The sequence below is a fragment of the Glycine max genome, chromosome 20 (assembly GCF_000004515.6).
Source record: "Glycine max cultivar Williams 82 chromosome 20, Glycine_max_v4.0, whole genome shotgun sequence".
NCBI lineage: Eukaryota > Viridiplantae > Streptophyta > Magnoliopsida > Fabales > Fabaceae > Glycine > Glycine max.
In genome coordinates this window covers 42,232,892-42,254,281 of record NC_038256.2, presented here as the reverse complement: position 1 = coordinate 42,254,281, position 21,390 = coordinate 42,232,892, and the positions used below count along the sequence as shown (strand labels likewise).

The following is a 21,390-nucleotide window of genomic DNA, read 5'->3' as shown; positions in this document are numbered from 1 at the left end:
TTTAAAATAAATATGTCCAGTTATTCTGACACTTCATCGAGGAATCCTTTATCCTATAAAGTTTAATCTAGTATTGTACATAAATATTCAGATGGATCGAAATAATTTAGTACTGTGACGTTATCAGAAAGTGTGAAATATTATTTCAAAAGCAGAAGAAAAACTTTGATGGGTTTGATGGTTAAAAATACTCATAGATCTTGTCTAACATAAACACATATCAAAAGTATTTTTCTCAATTTTGTTGTTACTTCTTTGATCATGTCAGGCACATTTTTTTTTTTATGTTACCTTTGATTAACAGGGAAAAGAACCCAAAATTGTTATGTCAGGCACATTTTTTTATGTCAGGCACATTTTTTTTTATGTTACCTATAAATCGAAAACGTCTAAGCAACTCTACGAAACCTTTATAATTTGAAGGGTTTTGGAACCCTCATCTAAGTGGACAAATTATTTACATACATCTCAATTAATGAGGCCACATCGGTATTACTTGATAAAATTTTAGGTTTTGCATTTTAGTCCCTGTTATAATTAAGTTTTTTCATTTAAATCCTTTGCTTGTAGTAAAAAATTATTTTAAGTAAATAAAGTTGTTCCTTTTATTTAACCCTAAATTGTAACCCAGCCGTCAAGGAACTTTGTTGTTAACATTAAGGGTTGGTTCTACTTCTCTTTTCTGTATGCGATCTTTTTCCATTGAAGTTGTTTTCCGTTGTGGTCATTTACGTGATCGCAGATTCATAAAATAGAGGTATGCCTAGTTGGTTTTGTTAGGGTTATTAGGTAACTATTGATGTGTGTTTGATTGTTCCAAAATCATACGTTGTTGTTGGAGGGATCCCCTGTGGAATTTACGCAGAAGGAAAAGAGAATTTTCAATTGAGACATCATGCCGGCGGTTTGTGGATTTGATAGCTATAAATTCATTAAATTGTGAAAAAGAAATGTTATGTTCGTCAAACAATGATGGGTTAACAACGGCTAAAAATGGGAGCTCGACAATGTTCGCCTAGGCAGATATGGAATATTGGGGCTGCTGAGTTTAGGGTTTTCATATGTCTATTTGGGCTCAAATGCAAAATAATTGTAATTACTTAATATTATTATATTAAATAACAACGGACAAAATTGCACAAAATAAACTTCACAAGAAATAGATGATATGACTTCAGTAAATGACATGTCCGTTTGGTATATGTCCACGTACATGAGGGTACCAAAACCCTACAAAATGAAAGGGCACAGGAAAATTTGTCAAGGTCTTTAGCTGTTAGTACCAAACAAAGAAGAACATATTCAATTACTAGTCTTCTAGATGGCATCAGATAAACGGCATATGAATCATGCCAGCCTCAACATGTGAAACCAAATTGTAGAATATGAATCCAACAATTAATAATATCTACAAAATATGCCTAAGGTAAAAAGCATTAGATGCGGCAGCATTATCCCTCCATTATCACATAGTTGAGATTATTCCATTCCCTCAAGATGGTTACTGGAAATTTGGTGCATGTAATTAGTATCCCTATGCTCAAATTCAGCTATAAATGGATGAATCTTGTAGTGTTAAAACCTGAGGCTAGGAGAAGAGAAGTGTTCCCTTAGAAGAATAGTGTAAAATGGCATCACTCAAAGCTGAGAAACCTGTTGAAAAATCTTGTTGCTCTCAACCATCTGCAGGACAGGTGAAGAAAGAGTCTTCTGCCAAACCTAGTTCAGGCACTTCCAAAGCCCCGGTCTCGAAACCAACCCCAAAGAAAATTCCAAGCCAGACTAGGAAGAAGGTATATATATCTTAATATGTGCATGCATATTAGCAAATTCTTTTTTAAGCTCATTTCATAGTTAGCAAATGCTAATTGTATTCATGTTACACCCACACAACACCACCATAGCATACATGCATGAGTTTTACTTAATTGACTCTGGCACTGATCATATAATCTTTGATTGGTTTTTCAGGCAAGCAGCAATAAATAAGCTGAAGATGCAAGAGTAAAAAGTACGAAAGACTAAAAAATAATAGTTGTTGCACTTGGAATTATGGGAAGAGTCCTAAGGATACTGTTATATGGTGCTCTTCAACCATGTTTATAAGTAGTGCTATTAATGTCTGTACCACTTGCTTATGTTATTTTCTCGTCATGTAACTCCAAGATGCCTTGGCCTAATAAATAAAAGATACTTATTCTATGATGAAGTTGTTCAAACAGAAATTTTCATTAATTTTGATACTCTTATTCCCTAACGGATTAAATATATACTACCACTTTCTCGCACACCTAAATATCAGGACTCAAAAAAACATCTTTTTCTAACGTCATTTTTTTTTTCTTTGCGCTCATTTTATGTTTTTATAAAGTATTAAATTACAAAATTATTAAATTATTGAAAAGAATGAAAAATGAAAATAGTCGATAAATTATTGTAAAGACAACTGTGATAAAAAAAATGAAGCCCGCAACCCGCCCAACAAGATTAAAAAAAAGTGTGAGGACTGAGAAGTGTAATAGAAACTAATGAAGTAAACTACTATAGTATTATTTTAGTTCCTCAAATTGTAGAATTGTAGAATGCTATCATAATAATCAATTTCTGAAATGAAAAAAAAAAGACAAATAAATATTTGAAATTGAATTTTGATAGCATGTTAATTGATTCTTGTCGTCAACAAAGTAAGTCTAACCATAAGTAAGGCCCAAAACATATTTTAAAATATTTTTTTACTTTAAATAAAGAATTATATGTTAGAATTTTTTGTTTTAAAAAATTAATAACAAATATTTTTTTCTTGGTGAACATAAAATTTAAGTTTTAGTTGTCTTAAATCCTTACACTTGTCCTGATCATTTTTAAAGAATTTAGTTAAATGGTGATAGGCATGCAGCCATGTGTCATGTCACGGTAAACATAAAATAACACATTTTTATAAGATTTTATTTTTGAACAAAAATCCATTTTAAAATTTATTTCATCTATTCTATGACTGAAATAGGAGGAGATATATGTTACACCACGATTTTGAATCAAAATAAATATTTTAAGAAATAAAAGATCCTTAGGGAATAAAATGATAATGAGATACTTGACAAAAAGAAAGTAAAAGAATCATTCAATACACCAATTAATTGATATGAGATTATTTTAATTTAATCAATAATTTCAAATTTTGTGTGTAACTATATTAAAGATTTAAAAGAAGAATTTTTTCAACTATAATAATTTTATTTCGAACATAATTGTGTCAAAGATACTTTTGATGTAGACAACAAAAAAAGAAGGTCAATAAAAACAATTCAAAAATTATTTTCATTTTAATCGCTTACATATACATAAAAATTATTATTATTGTTATAGTTTTTAAATTTTATAATTATTTCCTTCATTTCAAAATGATTGATGCTTTAGTATTAAAAAAAAATTAGACTGACCGATATTTTCAATTTTCATTGGCATATTAAGACTTATATTCCAAATTTTCCCCCAAATAAATTATATCAATTTAATATTTTTTATATTGTGCCTATCAAATTTTCAACCACCACCATTACTCACCAAATAATTATAAGTAATATATTTATGAAAAGTAAGAATATTTTAATAAAATTGTTTCAATAAGTAACTTATTTATTATGGTAATATATGTGGGAAAAAAAAAACTTAAGTATCAGTCATTTTAGAATGGAGATATATAGTATCATTATAATTCATAAACTTTACAACTTACTATCATTATAATTATAATCTTTAAAAATCTAAAATTAATTATACTCATATCTATTAATAATACACTTATTATTAATTTGTTTTAATACAAACTCTATACCAATACTACTCACTCAATTGTTTAGTACTATATTGTTTTGTTTTCTGTTAAAATATTTTTATTCATATATAATTATCATCCTATTTTTTTCTATTTTTATATAAGATTGTGAACAGAATTGAAAAATCAAACAAACCTTTTCTTACTGTTTCTTTCACAAGCCAAAATTAATTATTCATAAAACAAAAACAAAAAAAATATAATTGCCAATAGAAAAACTGGAAAGAAAAATATAAAAAAAGAATCAAAATTCCTTTTTCTTTACTTTAAAATAGAAAAACATAAATATATTTTTTACTGCTGATGTGGAAATTGTTATAAATAATGCATTATGTGACCACTCACTCAAGTTACATTTCATTATTCAAATATTTTAATTAAAAACTTAATTTCTAGCAATATATCTGTCATTGCATGCCTTTACTTTTTTTCACTAAGTCCACGGTAAAATCATTTTACTTATTAAATATTTAACGTCAAATTAAAGACTTACATGTATATATAATATTAAAAAAACGCTGATAGTATCAGCTAAAGGTTGAGGAATTTGAATAGTTTGTATAACGTCATAAGTGCGCAAATCTTGTTACTGTGTCATTGTACAGAAATAAAAATAAAAAAATTACAATTTTCTAAACATTGCAAAATCATTAATTGTTAGTGCCTAATTTAGTTTATCCTCTCTCTCTTTTTTTACAGAAGTTTAATTTATCCTTAAATTAATATACCTACTTCTGGAATATATATGGTTTCATCAAAGATAATGTTAGAAAAATTAATACTGAGCAGATCTAGAAGTATCCGATTCTAAAGTGTTCCATGCATGGATTGGATGAGTCATTTTATTCTCGTTCCAATCTATCTCCACCATTAATTCACCATCATCAACGTAAGCTCGGATTCGAGTTCTACTCCAATATTAATGTTATTGCCCCTAGCTAGAGAGTTTAGAGTTTAGACTCCTTTAAAAGGATATATTGTGTTTCAGAACTTGCATGCATCATAGACCAAAGCAGCACAACACAACAATTTACATATCTAGTGTTTTTGACCTTTAGATATTTTGAGTAACATGGTATCCCTCAAGGCTGACAAACCCGTTTGCACCCAACTTTTTGGGCAGGGTGAAAAGGACGAAGCTGTTCCCAAAGCCAGTGATGGTGCATCATCCAAATCCAAATCCAAGGGTCCAGCTTCCAAATCAGCTACGAAGAAAGTTCCTGTACAGAAGCCCCAAGAATCCAAGAAAAAGGTATCTCTCCTTTTTCATAACAGTGACACATTAATTAAATGTTGTATATGGTCATGGTGTTACATATTGAGCTTTTATAATGATTCTCTTGTTATGTGCTTAAATATACAAGTATAACTAAATGATTTTTTATTTTTTTATTTTATCATTGCATGGCTGTACATAGGGAAAAGGAGGCAAATCATCTGCAAAGCACTAGCCAGAAAGCCTTATATACCGAAGGGAAGTGTGGTTTGTAACAATAAAAAGCCACACCAATATTGGATACAATAATACTTGCACCTTGTTTTCCTTTTGTAGCCAAGGTATATTGGCTTCCTATGTGATCAATCAACTTGCTCTAGACTTGATATAACCAAAATAATATTTTGCATTTTAAAACAATTTTGTCTCAAAAGTTTATTGAGATGTACTTAAAATTTGGGGGGTATAGTTGCTTTTCTTGTCGTTACATGTGGTATTTGGTTAAATTAATTAAGGAGAATAAAAAAGTAAACAGAGATACATTTATAATTTTTTTCTTATTTGTTTTTAAGATTTAGAAGGAAAAAGAGGGAAAATAATGGAATCTAAATATTCTCTTCCATTTTTTTTACTCCTAAATTTAATATGTAATGATTTAAATATTTTTGTACTAATATTCAATGTATGAAGAATAAAACTTAAAGAGTGGAGATTTTGTGCACATGTTTTCATGACTGCAAGGCATCTCATTCCCTTAAGGACTCATTGCATAAAAGGCACGTGTGGACTGTGGTCCACGTAACCTGCTTCCTACCGTATTGAATCAAGAAATAAACTAACTACCACTCTATCTCTCTATATATATTTAATGCAAGAATTTTCACAAAATTATTATGCTTTTTATAGACTTAGAATATCTTTAGAAGTTAGATTTTGAAATAGAAATAAACAGAGCATAAATATCTTATTTTTAATAAACATTTTCTATTTTAAATTTTTAAAATAAAATTATAGATTAGTTCAAATATAAGAATATAATTAGAATGCATATAGAATATATAAATATATTTTATACTATAATTTAAGCACATATTATTATTATATATAATAAATTTTTTAATCTTTATAATAGTTACTAAACAAATATTAATGTGTTGGTTAACTAATCTTTTAAGAGATTAGTCTTTAATTTTCGGTTGAGAGATTTTAGGCTTATAACAAAATGTATTAGTTAACTAATACTTAACCCGCCACCTTGTATTAGTGAAAAAATTATAGCCATTGTTTGAAGTTACCTAGAGACAAAGGCATCATTAGATTGATTGTGAATCTGACTCTGACTTTCAACTTGCTATCGATCTAATCAGAGGAGAAATAAATACTTTCCATCTCTATACTTCCCTCCTCATGCCCATAAATGAGTTGAGACATCTTGCATGGGCGGTAAATTTTGTTCATGGCTATGCTGTATAAATTATGTTAATAAGTTTTTAATTTTTTTATTAATTAAAAAATTTATTTGACTATTTCGGTGAATAATTTTTTTTAGTCATTTTATAATAGTTTTTAATGATTTATGAAATGTTACTTAAAGTAATATTTTCTAAAACATTAAATTCTAATTTTTTTTGTATTTTTTTATTTTTAATATATTTATTCAATTTTTTAATTTTTTAAAAAAAATCATAATTTTATTATTTTTTTATTATTTTATATTTTTCAACTATTTGTCAAACAATTATAATTTAATAAATTAATTTTTCGTACCAATTTTCAACTTTTACCTATCAATTAAATTTCTAACTTTTATAATTAATTTTTCAATTAATTTTACTAAACATATCATGTGTACCGCTAGGACCGACAACTCTTTTCAACAGAGTCTGATAGGACCGGAAACTCTTCTGAGTCTGATAATTTTAGATCATTGCCCTTCTTGTTTATACCAAATTTATCTTGATGATGTAATGGGTGTCACCACGAAAAGGTTCTAGTTTGCTTATGTTTGCTTTTGGTTTTTTCCTAATTATCAAAGAAAAAAACTGCCTTGAACTGACATATGTTTAGGATGTTGTTTAGCATGTTTAAAAACATGTTGAGAATGGAAGAATCACTCTTAGGATATGAAAATCATATCAGAAACATAAAAAATAATCATATTCGCAATGTGAAAAAAAAAAACACGAAAAGTCACTACTGAGCTATATAGCCTTAAGCTTTTCTTTCTTTGTTCAGAATCATCCTCAAGTGTATTGCAGAGACATGCCATGCCTTTTCCAACAAAACTTTGATGTCATGAGTCGATGATAAAATCAAGAAACGTATTCCAACATTGAATATAAGAAGGAAAAATAATTTATGCTAACAAAAAAGTTAATCAATATCATTTATTTAAAAATAGTATTTTTTTTAAACTGTCTTTTATTAGAATTTGAAATTAAAAAAATATCTTTAAAAAGGTAATCTCAATTCAACAAAAAAAAGAAGATAATCTCAATTAAACAAAAAATATTTTAAAAATAATCACATTAAATAATATAAAATTAATTAAGATTTGGTTTATGGGATTCAGCATTGCACATCATGCATTCTTCTAAATCTTTGATACCAATGGGCAAATTCACGAAAAGATTCGACGCAAACTCATGATACCACCAGCAATAGAGTGTTGCTAGGTGCACCCAGCAATGTGCACCCAGTAAAATTCTTAAATGGCAAAATTGCCCCTACTTGTTTTTCTTCTTACGGATCAAGGTGATCCGTACGTTGATCCGTAAGTGTCTTATTGATCAACGTACGGATCACCTTGATCCGTAAGAAGAAAAACAATTTATTAATTAGTTTGTTATATATAAAAATCTATTTTTTTAGTTGAGATTCTTGTACTCGTCACTCCTTTCACAGCCAATTCTTCTGATAAATTAGTCCCAGTGTCTCTTCTGATAAATTCTTTTTTCCTACACTTATACTCGTCACTCCTTTCACAGCCAATTAACACAAACGTACTTCTCCCTCTACTACTTGTGTTTGTGTCCGACCTTAAAATCACCACCACAAATCCGTTTTCATGAGCCACGGATCGAGCCCACCGCAAAACATTCTCTCGGCACTCAAACACCTACAAAAATCACATAATTTAAGTTTTCTACCAATATTCATTTTATTAAATATGTGACAAGCATTAACATTATAACCTGAGAAGTCTTGAACGCTTCCGAACAATCAACATGTGGTTCATTCGCACCACATGATTCTGCATTTTCATAATCCATATCCGCTCGTTCAGACATTATTTCATACATCCACTCATCTTTATCCATCTAACCAAATCAAACAAAAAATGACCATACAAAAAAATTAGTAATTTAAAATAAAAAAGGAAAATTAATGGAAAAACAGATGCAAAAATGCAAAAACAGCAAATACCAAAAATAATACACTTATGGATCAAGTTGATCCGGAACTTACGGATCAACTTGATCCGGAAGAATGTTACGAATCAACTTGATCCGGAAGTTACGGATCAAGTTAATCCGTAACAAGCTTATGGATCAAGTTGATCCGTAAGCTTTTTATGGATCAAGTTGATCCGTAAAAAGCTTACGGATCAACTTGATCCGGAAGCCATCCGTACGTCCGCGACGCACAAACGCCATCTGCGTACCTTGTTTGCCGCCACCGACCACCGCAAAGCTTCACGCCGGAAATTTCACCTTCACCGCTGCACTCAACCTTGCTACCCCCACGAACCAGAGACAATGCCGCAGGAAAAAGTGGAAAACGAGAAGAAAGCTCTTTGAAAATGGAGTAAGAAGCTGTTCCGGAAAAAATTTTGGCATTTTAAGGAAGAAAGCTGATAGGGGCAATTTTAGCATTTTATATTTTTGCTGGGTGCACCTAGCAACACTCCCAGCAATATTCACCAACCTATCCGCATCCCTTTGAGCCCATCAACCCAATTTTGTTTTGTGTAATTTTACATAGCATTATAAACCTGTACAATGTGCGCTGTAGCATGAAAAAATTTCAACTCATTAACAATAGCCTTGTAATTTGGTGGCATAATATGGTCATTTATTTTTAAAACACTTCTTCTGTTTTTTTTTTTTCTCTCAAATACACAGAACTGTTTCACTTTTTTTAAGCCAAGAAGATCCATCGAACCCTGAAACTGAGACAGGGGTGGATAGAATACACGTGCTTTCCCATTGAGTTGCTCCCATTTTAGCCAAATTAAACATAAGCACTATATAATTGCCTTCACGAAGAATATGACGAAGTGATACTTGCAATACTCCATTCAATTTCTCACAGATGCTTTCTAAGATAGAAAGCATATGCGTGAAATGCTAAATAGGAGTGTTTAATCAAGTGAATAATAAGCTGTGAATACGTGCGCACGTGGAGCATTTTACTCATTTAACCCATGTAAAATGGGGGCAATTTCAACATATAAACCCAATGAAGCCAACAATCTAATCCCCCAAGTAGACCTCCAAAACCTGCATCTTCACCATCAATATACGAATATATGATTGCATAATTCAGATTTCTTTTTTTATCATTATATAGATTTTTTTTGGTAGGCAAATAATTATTATTATATAGATATAAATAAATAGATTTATAGATTATTTTTATTTATGAGAAACAAGTTTTAATAATTGAATATTACGTTTGACGGGATGAAAATGTAAAAGTTGTATATTTTTAAGGTGGTGATATGCTATGTATTTTGTAGCATCGATGATATAAAACTTAATCGATCTTATTTATTCCTTAATTCTGTGATCTTTTTAAGTGTCGAATTTTCCGAAAAAGTATACTTCTACTTATTTCTCATATAAAAAATTTAAGATAATGCTATTTATATTTTTTTTATCAATTATATCCTTATTTCTTAATTAATTTATACATTTATCATGAAAGTGGAAATAAAAATAAAGTAATTAATATACAATCAGAATAGAAATAAAAGATGATAAAATAAAAAATCTTATTACATTTTTTACATAAAAATCTTAATAGCATAAGTATTTTATTAAAATATTTTTTTTTATTATATTTATTAATTTTTTTATATAAAAAATCTTCAAAATATATAAGAAGGAGCGAATATAGTAATACTACCTTTTAACCACACACACACACAAAATATACTAGAAAAAGAAATGGTAGTATAAAACATCCATGCAGAAGCTTTCGACTCACGAAACACTCCAAATTCTCATATAATATTTGTCCAATTGGATAAGAATGATTTCTTCTGGACTGAAACCTTCTGCACAGGTGTTCAACCAATAGATATCCACCCTGCTAAAACGAGACCTCACTAATTTAATAAATACAACAATTATTGTAGCCAATCTTGCAAGAGCTCTTTGTTGTTTGTTTTTGGGTCAAATTCTTGCAAGTAATAATCTAAATGCTGATATATATTCCTGTTTTTAGAATTTGATTAATGTATTTTTAAATACAAAAGTTATCTCCCGTCACCTTTTTTATATTTCTAAATTGTTAAATTAATGAAAATATACAAAAGGTATTCTTTTAAATGAGTATAAAGTGGGAATACGGTGGGTTTCAATCTTCAACTAATTTTTTTTAACTAACAATAGATATTTATTGATAAAAAAATTATATAAAATAATATGTTAATCTATTTAAATAAATCTAATGGTGTAGCTCAATTCTCAACACATATATGTTAATGTAAAATAAGATATGAGTTTGATACTCACTTAATACATTCTAAAAAAAATAATAACTTTAAATGTATTTGAGTCTAAAAAAAATTAAATTTGTCTTCCAAGTTTCAAACAATTAACCAAATTTCATGTTTCTATCATGCATTTAAAATATACTAAATTTTAATTATTAATTTTTAACAACGTAGTTAAAGTTATAAAAAAAATTACCCTGAATTTAAGTTTCTGGATAATGCACCGTTTATTTAAACTTCTGAATTCTGATTACAATTTGAAAAGAGAGAAAGAGAGAGAAGCAGAAGCCAGAAAGAGATATGTGGAAAATATAATGACAAACCACGACAAGTGTCCTACCACCTGTACACGGAAGCACACATGCATGACCTTGCTGATTGACACGTGTCTTCAAAGCACCTTTAGTGTCTCTATATTTATATGGCTTCACAGTGCCACCCTCAACAAGCAACGGAGCACGACGTGAGAGAGATTGTGAAGTAAGTAGAAATCGGTGCAAGAAATTCTCCGCTTTATCTACAAAATTTAAGTGAGTTTGTGAAGACAAAAAATCACTAGCTACTAAAAAATGGCCACAGTTGGAAGGAACGCAGCAGCTCCATTGCTGTTTCTTAACTTGATCATGTATTTTATTGTTCTTGGCTTTGCTAGTTGGTGCCTCAACAAGTTCATCAATGGCCAAACTTACCACCCTAGTAAGCTTATACACTTCCTATATCCATTTCTATACCATTTTCCATCTACTATTTTGTCAATTTGTTATCATTTGATTGATTGATTGATCTTCATGTTACAAAATGTTACTTTTTCTAAGCTAAGATAACAATGGTCTTACAATTATTTGAATTTATGAAGTGGTAGCAGTTGGTTAATTAGTGATAAAAAAGAGCACCTTGTTACATTCCCATTTGAAAAAACTAATAAGTGATAAGTGTTAAATTAACTAATTAAAATGACCCCCTTGTTGTTATATGTCCTTTCAGGCTTTGGTGGAAATGGTGCAACTATGTTTTTCTTAATCTTCTCCATACTAGCAGCCGTTTTGGGCATAGTGTCCAAACTTTTGGGTGCGAATCACATTAGGACATGGAGGAGTGACAGTTTAGCATCTGCAGGAGCCACATCAATCGTTGCTTGGGCAGTCACTGCTCTAGCATTTGGGTAAACCACACCTAAACTAAACTAACCTCACTACGTGCTCTTAATTTTATATTTTATTTTTATCTCTAAATCTAAGTTTCTTAGAATACTACCAAAAGAGATCCAACCCACGATCTTTTGCGTATTCTCTTTTGTCTTTATCATATAACTCACCTTATATCTTGGTGGTCTTAATTAATTATGTTATGAGGGGTAACAAAAAGTTATGTGTGTGTGGATGAATGAAACAGGTTGGCTTGCAAGCAAATAAACATAGGAGGGCACAGAGGGTGGAGGCTGAGGGTAGTGGAGGCTTTCATAATAATACTCACATTGACACAGTTGTTGTACCTGATACTGATCCACGCAGGACTATATAGCAGTAGGTATGGTCCCGGGTACCGTGACACTGACTATGGTAATGCTCATGGTGTGGGAGGGACTACAGGAGATCCAATGCACAAGTCTGCTGCTGCTGGAACTCGTGTCTAAGTACCACTGCACTGCACTGCACTACCTTATTGTTAATTTCTTCATTTCAATCATGTTCTATTTTACCTTTTGGAGCTATGTTTATCTTTTTATTTTGTCTTTGGTTCGACTTGGATGGTGTAATGTCTTCTTACACATGATGGTCACTTTGTAGCATGACATATTGTGTGTATACGTATATGAATGGCTGTAATTGATTTTGTATCAGCCCTCTATCATCTGTGTCTATGTTTGGTTCCACTTCTCAGACATGAATTTCTCATGTTTACTGAGAAGTTAATAAATTTCTTAGACGTAACCTTTTACTTCTCAACGGATTTAATTAACATGCATTTCTTCTGTCCCTTTCTCGTTCCGCCCCCATCTTGAGATGATCTGCTGGTAACTCATATATTGTGAATTCAAGGTAAATACACAACGAATCTAAATTCAATTGATGTGCTTTAATAAAAAAATAAATAGACTTTTGGTTCTTTTATTTTATTTCATTTGTAATTTTGGTCTATTTTAAAATTGAGTTACAATTTTAATTTTTTTATTTCATATAATTTTTAAAATAGAAATAACTTTCCCAGCACCTACCCCAACCTAGAGTAGTTAGATGGGGCAATAAAATTAAACTTTGTTCATATATTGGTTTTTCGGATGCAAAATGAGCGACTTTAAAAAGGTTTATTGTTCCGGATACTTTTAATCTCCCAAGCCCTAAATGGGCTCCTAATAGTTTATCGGATAAATTGATAAATCGGTGATAAAATCTATCAAGCAATTAAAATTTCATATTCAACAAAATAAGAGATTAAAATTAGTATTTAAACCTAAAAAACATATAAATCAATTGAATCGGTGTTTTCATTTACCGAAACCGCGTTAACAAATATTTTGGCCTTGCAATAACACCAAGGTGCATCTAGAGCTGTTAAAACGGGCCAGTCCGACCTATGTGGACGGGCCTGTAACGGGTTGAGCTAAAAGTGGACTAGCCCAACTCAACCCATTTTTATGTGGGTTAACAAAATGTTGGTCCGATCCGGCCCACCACGGGTTGGTGGGTTATGCGGACTGGCCCACTTTTCTGTCTTTTTTTTATAAAAAAAAAATATTTCAAACAACTTAAAATGTGAAGTACCAATTTACTCCCACCAATTACACATTGTTGTCCACATACATTACATTATGCCTTTTCTTTACAATCTACCACACCAATTTTAGTAAAATATTTTCAAGCTATAGCAGTGCAAACCTTAACTTTTTTATTCTTTTTCTCATCATTGTCACTTCTGATCTCCTTTGCATTTGGTTTAGGTTCAACCCTGGCTTCTTCCTCGTCTTCCATAAACTCAATATCATCAACAGAGTCAACTCGATTTACAGTGTCAGAAGCCATTTCCATCAATCTAATGCACCTGTAGTTAACAAAGAAAAGGAAAAAAATTAAACTCGGATTCAACTCGGTTCACAGTTAGAAGCCATTCAACTCAGATTCAATACATCAAGCATAATTAACATTTAACAAAGGAAAGGAAAGAAAGTAAAAGCATGAAAATATGAGAGAAATTACCATTTTGGAGGTCGATCACAACTCGGTGCCGTGGTGACGGGCAATTGAACGTTCGAAGGTCACCGTCACCGTTGGTGGCTCGTGTGGAGGTGCCGCCAGATCAATTTTTGCAATTCACACTATTAGGGATTTAGGTTTCGTAACTTTTGTTGGCTGGTTGCCGTTTAGATTTTCTACTTCTATATCTTTTTCCGTTTGTTTGGACTTGCTCTATTACGGAATGTGAATTGCCAATTGGGTTACTAGCTACAAAATAAAAATTTAATTTCTTAACAATTATAAATTTATAATAATAATAAAATAAAATAAAATACTATTTAAATTTGGTAGGTTGACGGGCTGGCCCACCAACCCACGGGTTAAACCCACCCAACCCAGGGGCTAAGTGGGTCGAGCTAAAGAGTTGTCAATACCGATTTTTTTAAAAAAAATTGAGCCCAGCCCACCTCTAGCCTGTAGTGGGCCAGGCTGACCCACGGGCTGGAAACCATTTTGACGGCTCTAGGTGCATGTAGCAGTTATGCATCACAATGTGTCATTGCGATATAAACTCGGTTATTTAAAGCACGATGTGTCATTTATTATATAAAAAAATAAGGATTAAATAAAATGTTAAAGTGATTAAAAATGAAGCGTTGAATGAAAAGTTATGATATTTAGAGGAATTAAAAGAAAAATGCATGATAATTAAGTAAAAAATAGACTTTATAATATTTTTTTAAGATATTGTATGTATTTTTTAAATAAAAAAGTATTCAAAATAAATTATTTATAATATTTTTTTAAGATATTGTATGTATTTTTTTTAAGATTCTATATTAATTATAATATGGAACTGTTTATTATATATTTTTTGGACAATTCTTTTTATATATTGTACATTTTTTTTCTATAACATTACAAATCGTGACGTTTTTATATATAAGTGTTATTAAAATAACATATTAATTTTGCATGATAAATATATTTTAGACTTATAATAATTTATTATTGATCTCCATAATTATTGATAAGGGAATAGCAGCTGCTTTTGGTTTTTGATATTTTAAGTTTTTGATATTTTGCAATAATATTGTTTAATTATATATTAATTTAGAATTTTCGACTACTGTAAGATATTTTATCAGTAACACGTAAATTATTTTTTAAATATTGATAACTTAGAATATATTAGTATTTATTTATGTTTTGTCTAAAAATTTATAACAAATAATGTATTCATTGCAATTAGTAATTAGTGAAGAAAGCAGCAAGGTTATATTGGTGTGTGTAATGTGTTTAATAGTATCGCTTCACTTGTTATGTTGCGGATAGATAGCCAAAGTTTCTTGCTCAGATGTTCCAATACAATAATAAAAAAAATTTAAATAGTAGAAAAATATTATAGAAAATAAATATAACAAAAAACACACATATAATAATAATAATTTATTATTATATAAATAATAATTTCATATATATATATATATATATATATATATATATATATTAAAATAATACAAAAATAAGATATATTTTTATTCACAAATAGCAAGTCTTGTTTAAATTAATTTCAATCATAAATTTATATTAAAATGTTTATTTTTACCTCAAACATACCTCATTCCATCTCAAAATTTATGACATAAATGTGAGAGGTATTGCTCTAAAACAGTTGTCATAGAAACAGTTTAGGAGGCAATGAATTTCTTAAACTTACACTACTCGCAAGAAGTGATTATTTCTGTGATTTTTTAAAAAGGTTTATTATAATTATTTTATTTTATACTATAAATCTAAGATGTTATTTAAAATGTAATGTTTTTTTTTTTACTTTTTTCTAATGAGTTATATATTTATTTATCATTTTTAAAAAATTTAAGCTATCAACCAGGTTCAATTTAAAAAATTGAACCTTTTCAATTAATTATTTATAAATTTCATATTAATTTTTTCTCTAATTATTTAACCTTTAAATGATTTTTAAAGTTGTATAATCTTTTTTCTCTTTAAATTTAAACCCTTTATGTTTTCTTACTTGCTTGTCTGAATTAATTCTGAATATTTATCTTTTAGTTTTAAATATTTTTATAAATTAAATTAAATTAAATCACATGTATCATCCACAAAATACTTATTAATTTTTATATTATTATTTAGTCGTTATTTTCTTTTGGATAAATTTTTTAACACGAGTCTTTCACTCACACTAGTTGTGACTTGGGTCTAATTATTAGATTTTTGTTGTGGTTAAGAAATATGTAAATTTCTCAATAAATTCATATTAAGATTGGTGGTCTTTCTTAGTCTTACAAAGTAATTTTTCTTTTCCTAATCTAAACTTTTTTAAGTGAAAAAAAAGGTGGTGTCAAATCATATGATTGGGCGATTATTCAATTTTTAACCTAAATTTATGCAAATATTTAGATTTAATGACACTTTTAGTCTCTTTATTATCATCAAAATTTGAATTTTATATTTTCTTTTTGCAAATTTGATTTTCATTATTTGTATAATTATGCTTTTATCTATTAAGACTTAAATAATTTTTTAGTCTCTATAAAGTATGATTTTTTTAATTAAAGACCTTTAAAGATTTTTTTCTTTAGTTCTTTAAAGATTTAAAGTTTTTTATTTTAATTCTTGTTGTAAAGTAATACCGTTAATTAATAATGTAATAATGATGTTGATAATTCATTAATTTTTCATATTATCAATGAGTTTGATAGGATAACTATAAGTAATTTTTTTGAAAATCTATTTTTAAATTTTCCATTAAGTAGTTTAACCTCATTAATTTTTTAAAATAAACTAAACCCGAAACTCGTACATTGTACGTAAAAAAGATAAGTAAAAAAGAATTAATATTTTAAAATGCAAACAAAAAAAAGTGTAAATGCAACAGAGTATGACGCATGGAATTTTGATTTGGTGGCTGAACTGATTTTTTATATTTATTGGTAGAGTTTAAAAACGTAATTTATTTAAAAAAAATATTATCTCTTATTCCCATGATATATTTTATGCAAATATAAAACTATGTTGTAATTGCATGACCATAATTTGTTTTCTTAAGTCTTAATCAAACTCCTTCATTCTTGAGTCCATTTTGATTTCCTCTGCATCTAAACTCTCTTAATTGCACACACAAGACTCAAGTTACTCCGCACGTGGCACCATTCCACAACCGATGCTCTAAATCATTCACCTGCTCCTCATTTCCCTCACAAACCCCCCCTTCCTTCTCATTTCAATAATAACCATATTTTTCATATCACACAGAGTCAAAAACACAACAAGTTCATTCATTTTTCACTACTTCACTTGACTAGTCCAATTATCTGATGCCATATCAAAACCATGTCTGACCCTTCTACCCTCTTACCCTCCTCCCACCACCACCACAACCACCATGTGCCACTCATCCAAGGCGGCGCCACCGCACCCTCCTCCTCCTCCACCACCCTAGCCCGAGAATACCGCAAGGGCAACTGGACCATCCAAGAGACCCTCATTCTCATCACTGCAAAAAAGCTCGACGACGAGCGCAGGCTCAAAACCCCTGCTGCATGTAGCACCTCCACCACCACCACCAGAACCAGCGGCGAGCTCCGGTGGAAATGGGTGGAGAACTATTGCTGGAGCCATGGCTGCTTGCGAAGCCAGAACCAATGCAACGACAAATGGGACAACCTCCTCCGCGATTACAAAAAGGTTCGCGACTACGAGTCCAAATCAAACGACAACGACAACAACAACAACAAACACTTCCCTTCTTATTGGACCCTCAACAAACAACAACGTAAGGAACAGAACCTCCCCTCCAACATGGTCTTCGAAGTCTACCAAACCATCGCCGATGTCCTCCAACGAAAACAAACACAATCCCAAAGACAACATCAACAACCTCTGGCTATTCCATTAGTTACTTCCTCACCCTCACCACTTCAAACACTTCCACCACCTCCTCTACCACCACCGCCGCCTCCGCCACCTCCTCCTCCGCCAGTTAGCTCCACCACTCCGGTAGGCTCAGGTATGCATTAACATTTAACATTAGCCTTAGCAATGTGCTACACAGCTCACACTCTCAACACTTTTTTCTCTGTTTTTTCTTTTTTTTTGTTCTTTTTGACAATTTTTGGATGTTGTGTTGTGTGTGGGTTATCGGTCAAACTTGCAGGGTCTGTAAACCTGCCACACTTAATGGGACCCATTTTCCATTTTTTTTTATTAGTCATACGGTACAATGACTTCCATGCTGTTTTAAATACATCTTCCTTTCTGACCGTTTGATCTATCTCATGACTGCATCGAACGGCGCGTGTGGAGAGTGCGCCAGTGCAGTTACATTGGTGGCATCTTACACCACGTTGCTCCACTGCACAAAGATTCTGCTCCCCATTAAAAAACTCGGGGAAAATGTTCTACCTTTCAATTTCTTTTCTTCTTTTTTTTCCTTTTTAGTTCCTAATAATTAAAAATAACGCTGAGAGAAAAATAAATAAATAAAGGGCACTACAGTACAATCATGCAGACCGGTGTGTGAAAGGGTACCACCTCATGATTGTCATGGATTTTGTGGGCTGTCCAAGAAAATAGATTCTAAGTTCCCTAATCCCTCTGGGTGTGATCATTAACATAATCCTTAATCCTTGATAAAAGCTCAGATCTTACTCCTAATTAAATAAAGTAACTGTTTGTTTAGGAGAAAAAACTCTTTCCTCATTGCTTATTTTTAATTATTAAAATTAATTATTTATTATAATGATTAGATTTCAAGAAAATAAATAATAAAAATAAAAAATAACTCTAAAAGATTTAATCTTGCAAGGAGTATATCCTTCTTTTTGTTTATTAGTCTCCCTCTTCCACGTAGCCAATGCATTCACCAATACCCTCTCTCTCATAACCGAACTCATGCAAATTAAATACTCATTAATTCCACATACACTTTCTATAGGTGGCCGATTTTTAATTTCATGCACATGGTTAATTATTAATTAAGCTAATGTACCAAGTCTTTGTCACATATTATAATTTGTATCATTTCATGAAATTTAATTATGTGTGGCTCTAATAATGAACCTTGTAATGATGTTACGGATTTTGTGCGACATGTTTGATTGTAGAGAGATCGGAATCATCAGGAACTGAGCACAGTGAGGATGATGATGATGGGTCGGAATCAAAACGTAGGAAAGTTAAGAACCTTGGTTCAAGAATAATGCAAAGTGCATCGGTGTTGGCACGAGCTCTTAGGAGTTGTGAGGAGAAGAAGGAGAAACGGCACCGTGAAATGATTGAGCTGGAGCAAAGGAGGATTCAGATGGAGGAAGCTCGGAATGAGGTTCACCGGCAAGGCATCGCGACCCTTGTCGCCGCCGTCACCAACCTTTCCGGTGCCATTGAGTCACTCATTAATAATTCTGAACGCCATGGCCAAAGATAATTAATTAATATGGCACCATATAATAATAATAATATATGCTTCCTCGCCTAGCTAGCAGTTTATTATTATTATGTGATTGATCAGAAAATCATATAATATCTATCGGCCATTCTTTCCCTCTTCAAATTCAATTGTTGTCTAATATTTTTGAGTCGGTTTTACCACCAATTGATTTCTCATGATTATATGTCAGCAGCTGATATGTGATCGATCCATATGGTATATGTTTCATTATTCTTTGGTGGAGATCAAACCAAGCCCTAACATTGATTGTTTATTGGGACACAGTTGTTCAGGTGATTGTTATTATGTATATAATTTAATTCTTGTCTTACATTTTGTTTGTTTGTTTCTCTAATTATAGAAATCCGTATGTGCTGTTTGACTGGTTTCAAATGCTGAACATGCCACAAATTTTAGACATGAAGTTTTTGTTTGTGTTGTTTTTACCCTTTTGTTGTCCTTCCTTATACCTGCCAGCGCCACATATCTAACTTGTAAAACTTAAAACTCCTGATTTTTCACACCTAATTTCTATATTCGTCTTATACTTCTTTCATTTGTTTAATTTCATTATACTTTAGAGTTTTTAGTTTGGATCATGTGTGATTTTGGTTTTTCAATTTTTAATGTTAATTAATTTTTTTCTCTTTTTAAAACTAATAAATTTGGCCTTTCATGGATTTTCTATACTTAAAACTCGTACATTAATGTTTTTACTCAAATATTTAGGATATAATGATAAAATTAGGATAAAAAATAACCTCAAAAGTTTAGGGGTATAAAAATTTAGTAATAACCTAATAAATTTGAAAAAAAATATAAAATATAAAGTTAGGGTTTGAGGAAGATTTTTTTATAGTGAAATTTAAAGTTTTGATTGATTTAAATAGAAGATGATTCCATTGATTCACTCTGTAAAAAAAATTGAATAGAAAATGAGAATTTGAAAGTTTTTAAGAAAAAAATGATGAAATTAAATTTGCTAAATTTTAAAAATAAAGAAAGTTGACTTTAAAAGAAACTTAAAACTGCATTTAAACTAGAAAAACAAAAACTACATTTAAGTTTTTTTCCCATTCTGGCATCATATCATATTAATGTATATGCTCTCTTAGGATTTTATTTATTTTTCTTAATTTTGTAAAGTCCAGATGTGTTGCTAAAGAGAGTGGAATGGGGTATTTTGGGAATGGAAGGTGGTTTTTGGGGTACCACGGAGTGAGGGAGAGGGGTTGCTGACAAGTGTGACAGAGTGCAGAGAGTCCTCATCCCTTCTCACTCACTAGGGACAGTCAAAGGGTCTGAGTCAATTTTCTTTTGACCACATAGGACACCAACCCCACCATTTTGCCTAATGTACCCTTCTCTCTTCCACACTCTCACTCCTCCTCTCTCCCATTCATATACGCCAAAACCATGATAGACTGGATTTCCCAAAATGCCCCTCCTCGTCCCATCTCTCTCTCTCTCTCTTCCTGCCTAGTACAGTCTAGACCAGACTGCCTTTCCAGGCATATTTAACTCACCAATAAGAGATTTTATGAGTGCATAAAAAATGTTAAATAAGTCTTTAAGTATTAAAAAATATATTATATATATATTATAAAAAATATTTTATTAAACAAATAAAATCATTTTAATAAATTTAATAATGTATCATATTTTTTATTTAAGTTATTTTTATGTTATTTATTATTTAATTTATATTTTAAAAAAAATTACATACACATAAATATTTATATTTAAAATAAGAATAGTAAAGGAACAGATTAAAAGACAGGTTTGAATTTGTTTATCTGCGTCCACATAAAAGGTAACAATGATTTAAAGGAGATGAAATTATATTTTTGAAATCAAATTGTATTCTCGTTGAATTTTATTGAGTTTCAATAAAACTTGCATTGATGTATATTTTAAAATTATTAATTATATTTATGATTTAATTTATTTTTTATATTTGATGTCACACAAAAATTTTTTAGCTTCATC

At 30.5% G+C, this 21,390-nt stretch overlaps 3 protein-coding genes and 1 long non-coding RNA gene across 4 annotated transcripts; all 4 read left to right on the top strand.

Moving 5' to 3' along the window:
- The first annotated feature begins 1,221 nt into the window (after window positions 1–1,221).
- Window positions 1,222–2,202, top strand: LOC106797717 (uncharacterized). The gene is made up of 2 exons (XR_001386872.3): window positions 1,222–1,793; window positions 1,972–2,202. It is a non-coding gene; the product is annotated as an uncharacterized lncRNA (long non-coding RNA).
- Window positions 2,203–4,774: 2,572 nt separating this feature from the next.
- Window positions 4,775–5,471, top strand: LOC113000796 (uncharacterized). Its single transcript, XM_026127570.2, has 2 exons — window positions 4,775–5,087; window positions 5,254–5,471. Exons 1-2 carry the CDS (start codon window positions 4,908–4,910, stop codon window positions 5,284–5,286), a joined length of 213 nt encoding a protein of 70 aa, XP_025983355.1. The 5' UTR covers window positions 4,775–4,907; the 3' UTR covers window positions 5,287–5,471.
- A 5,745-nt stretch (window positions 5,472–11,216) lies between these two features.
- LOC100782087 (membrane protein PM19L) lies at window positions 11,217–12,704 on the top strand. Its single transcript, XM_003556204.5, has 3 exons — window positions 11,217–11,469; window positions 11,758–11,935; window positions 12,166–12,704. Exons 1-3 carry the CDS (start codon window positions 11,343–11,345, stop codon window positions 12,404–12,406), a joined length of 546 nt encoding a protein of 181 aa, XP_003556252.1. The 5' UTR covers window positions 11,217–11,342; the 3' UTR covers window positions 12,407–12,704.
- A 4,425-nt stretch (window positions 12,705–17,129) lies between these two features.
- Window positions 17,130–19,759, top strand: LOC100781887 (trihelix transcription factor ASR3). The gene is made up of 2 exons (XM_006606211.4): window positions 17,130–17,982; window positions 19,079–19,759. The coding sequence occupies exons 1-2, from the start codon at window positions 17,307–17,309 to the stop codon at window positions 19,396–19,398; spliced, it is 996 nt and encodes a 331-aa protein (XP_006606274.1). The 5' UTR covers window positions 17,130–17,306; the 3' UTR covers window positions 19,399–19,759.
- Window positions 19,760–21,390: the final 1,631 nt, after the last annotated feature.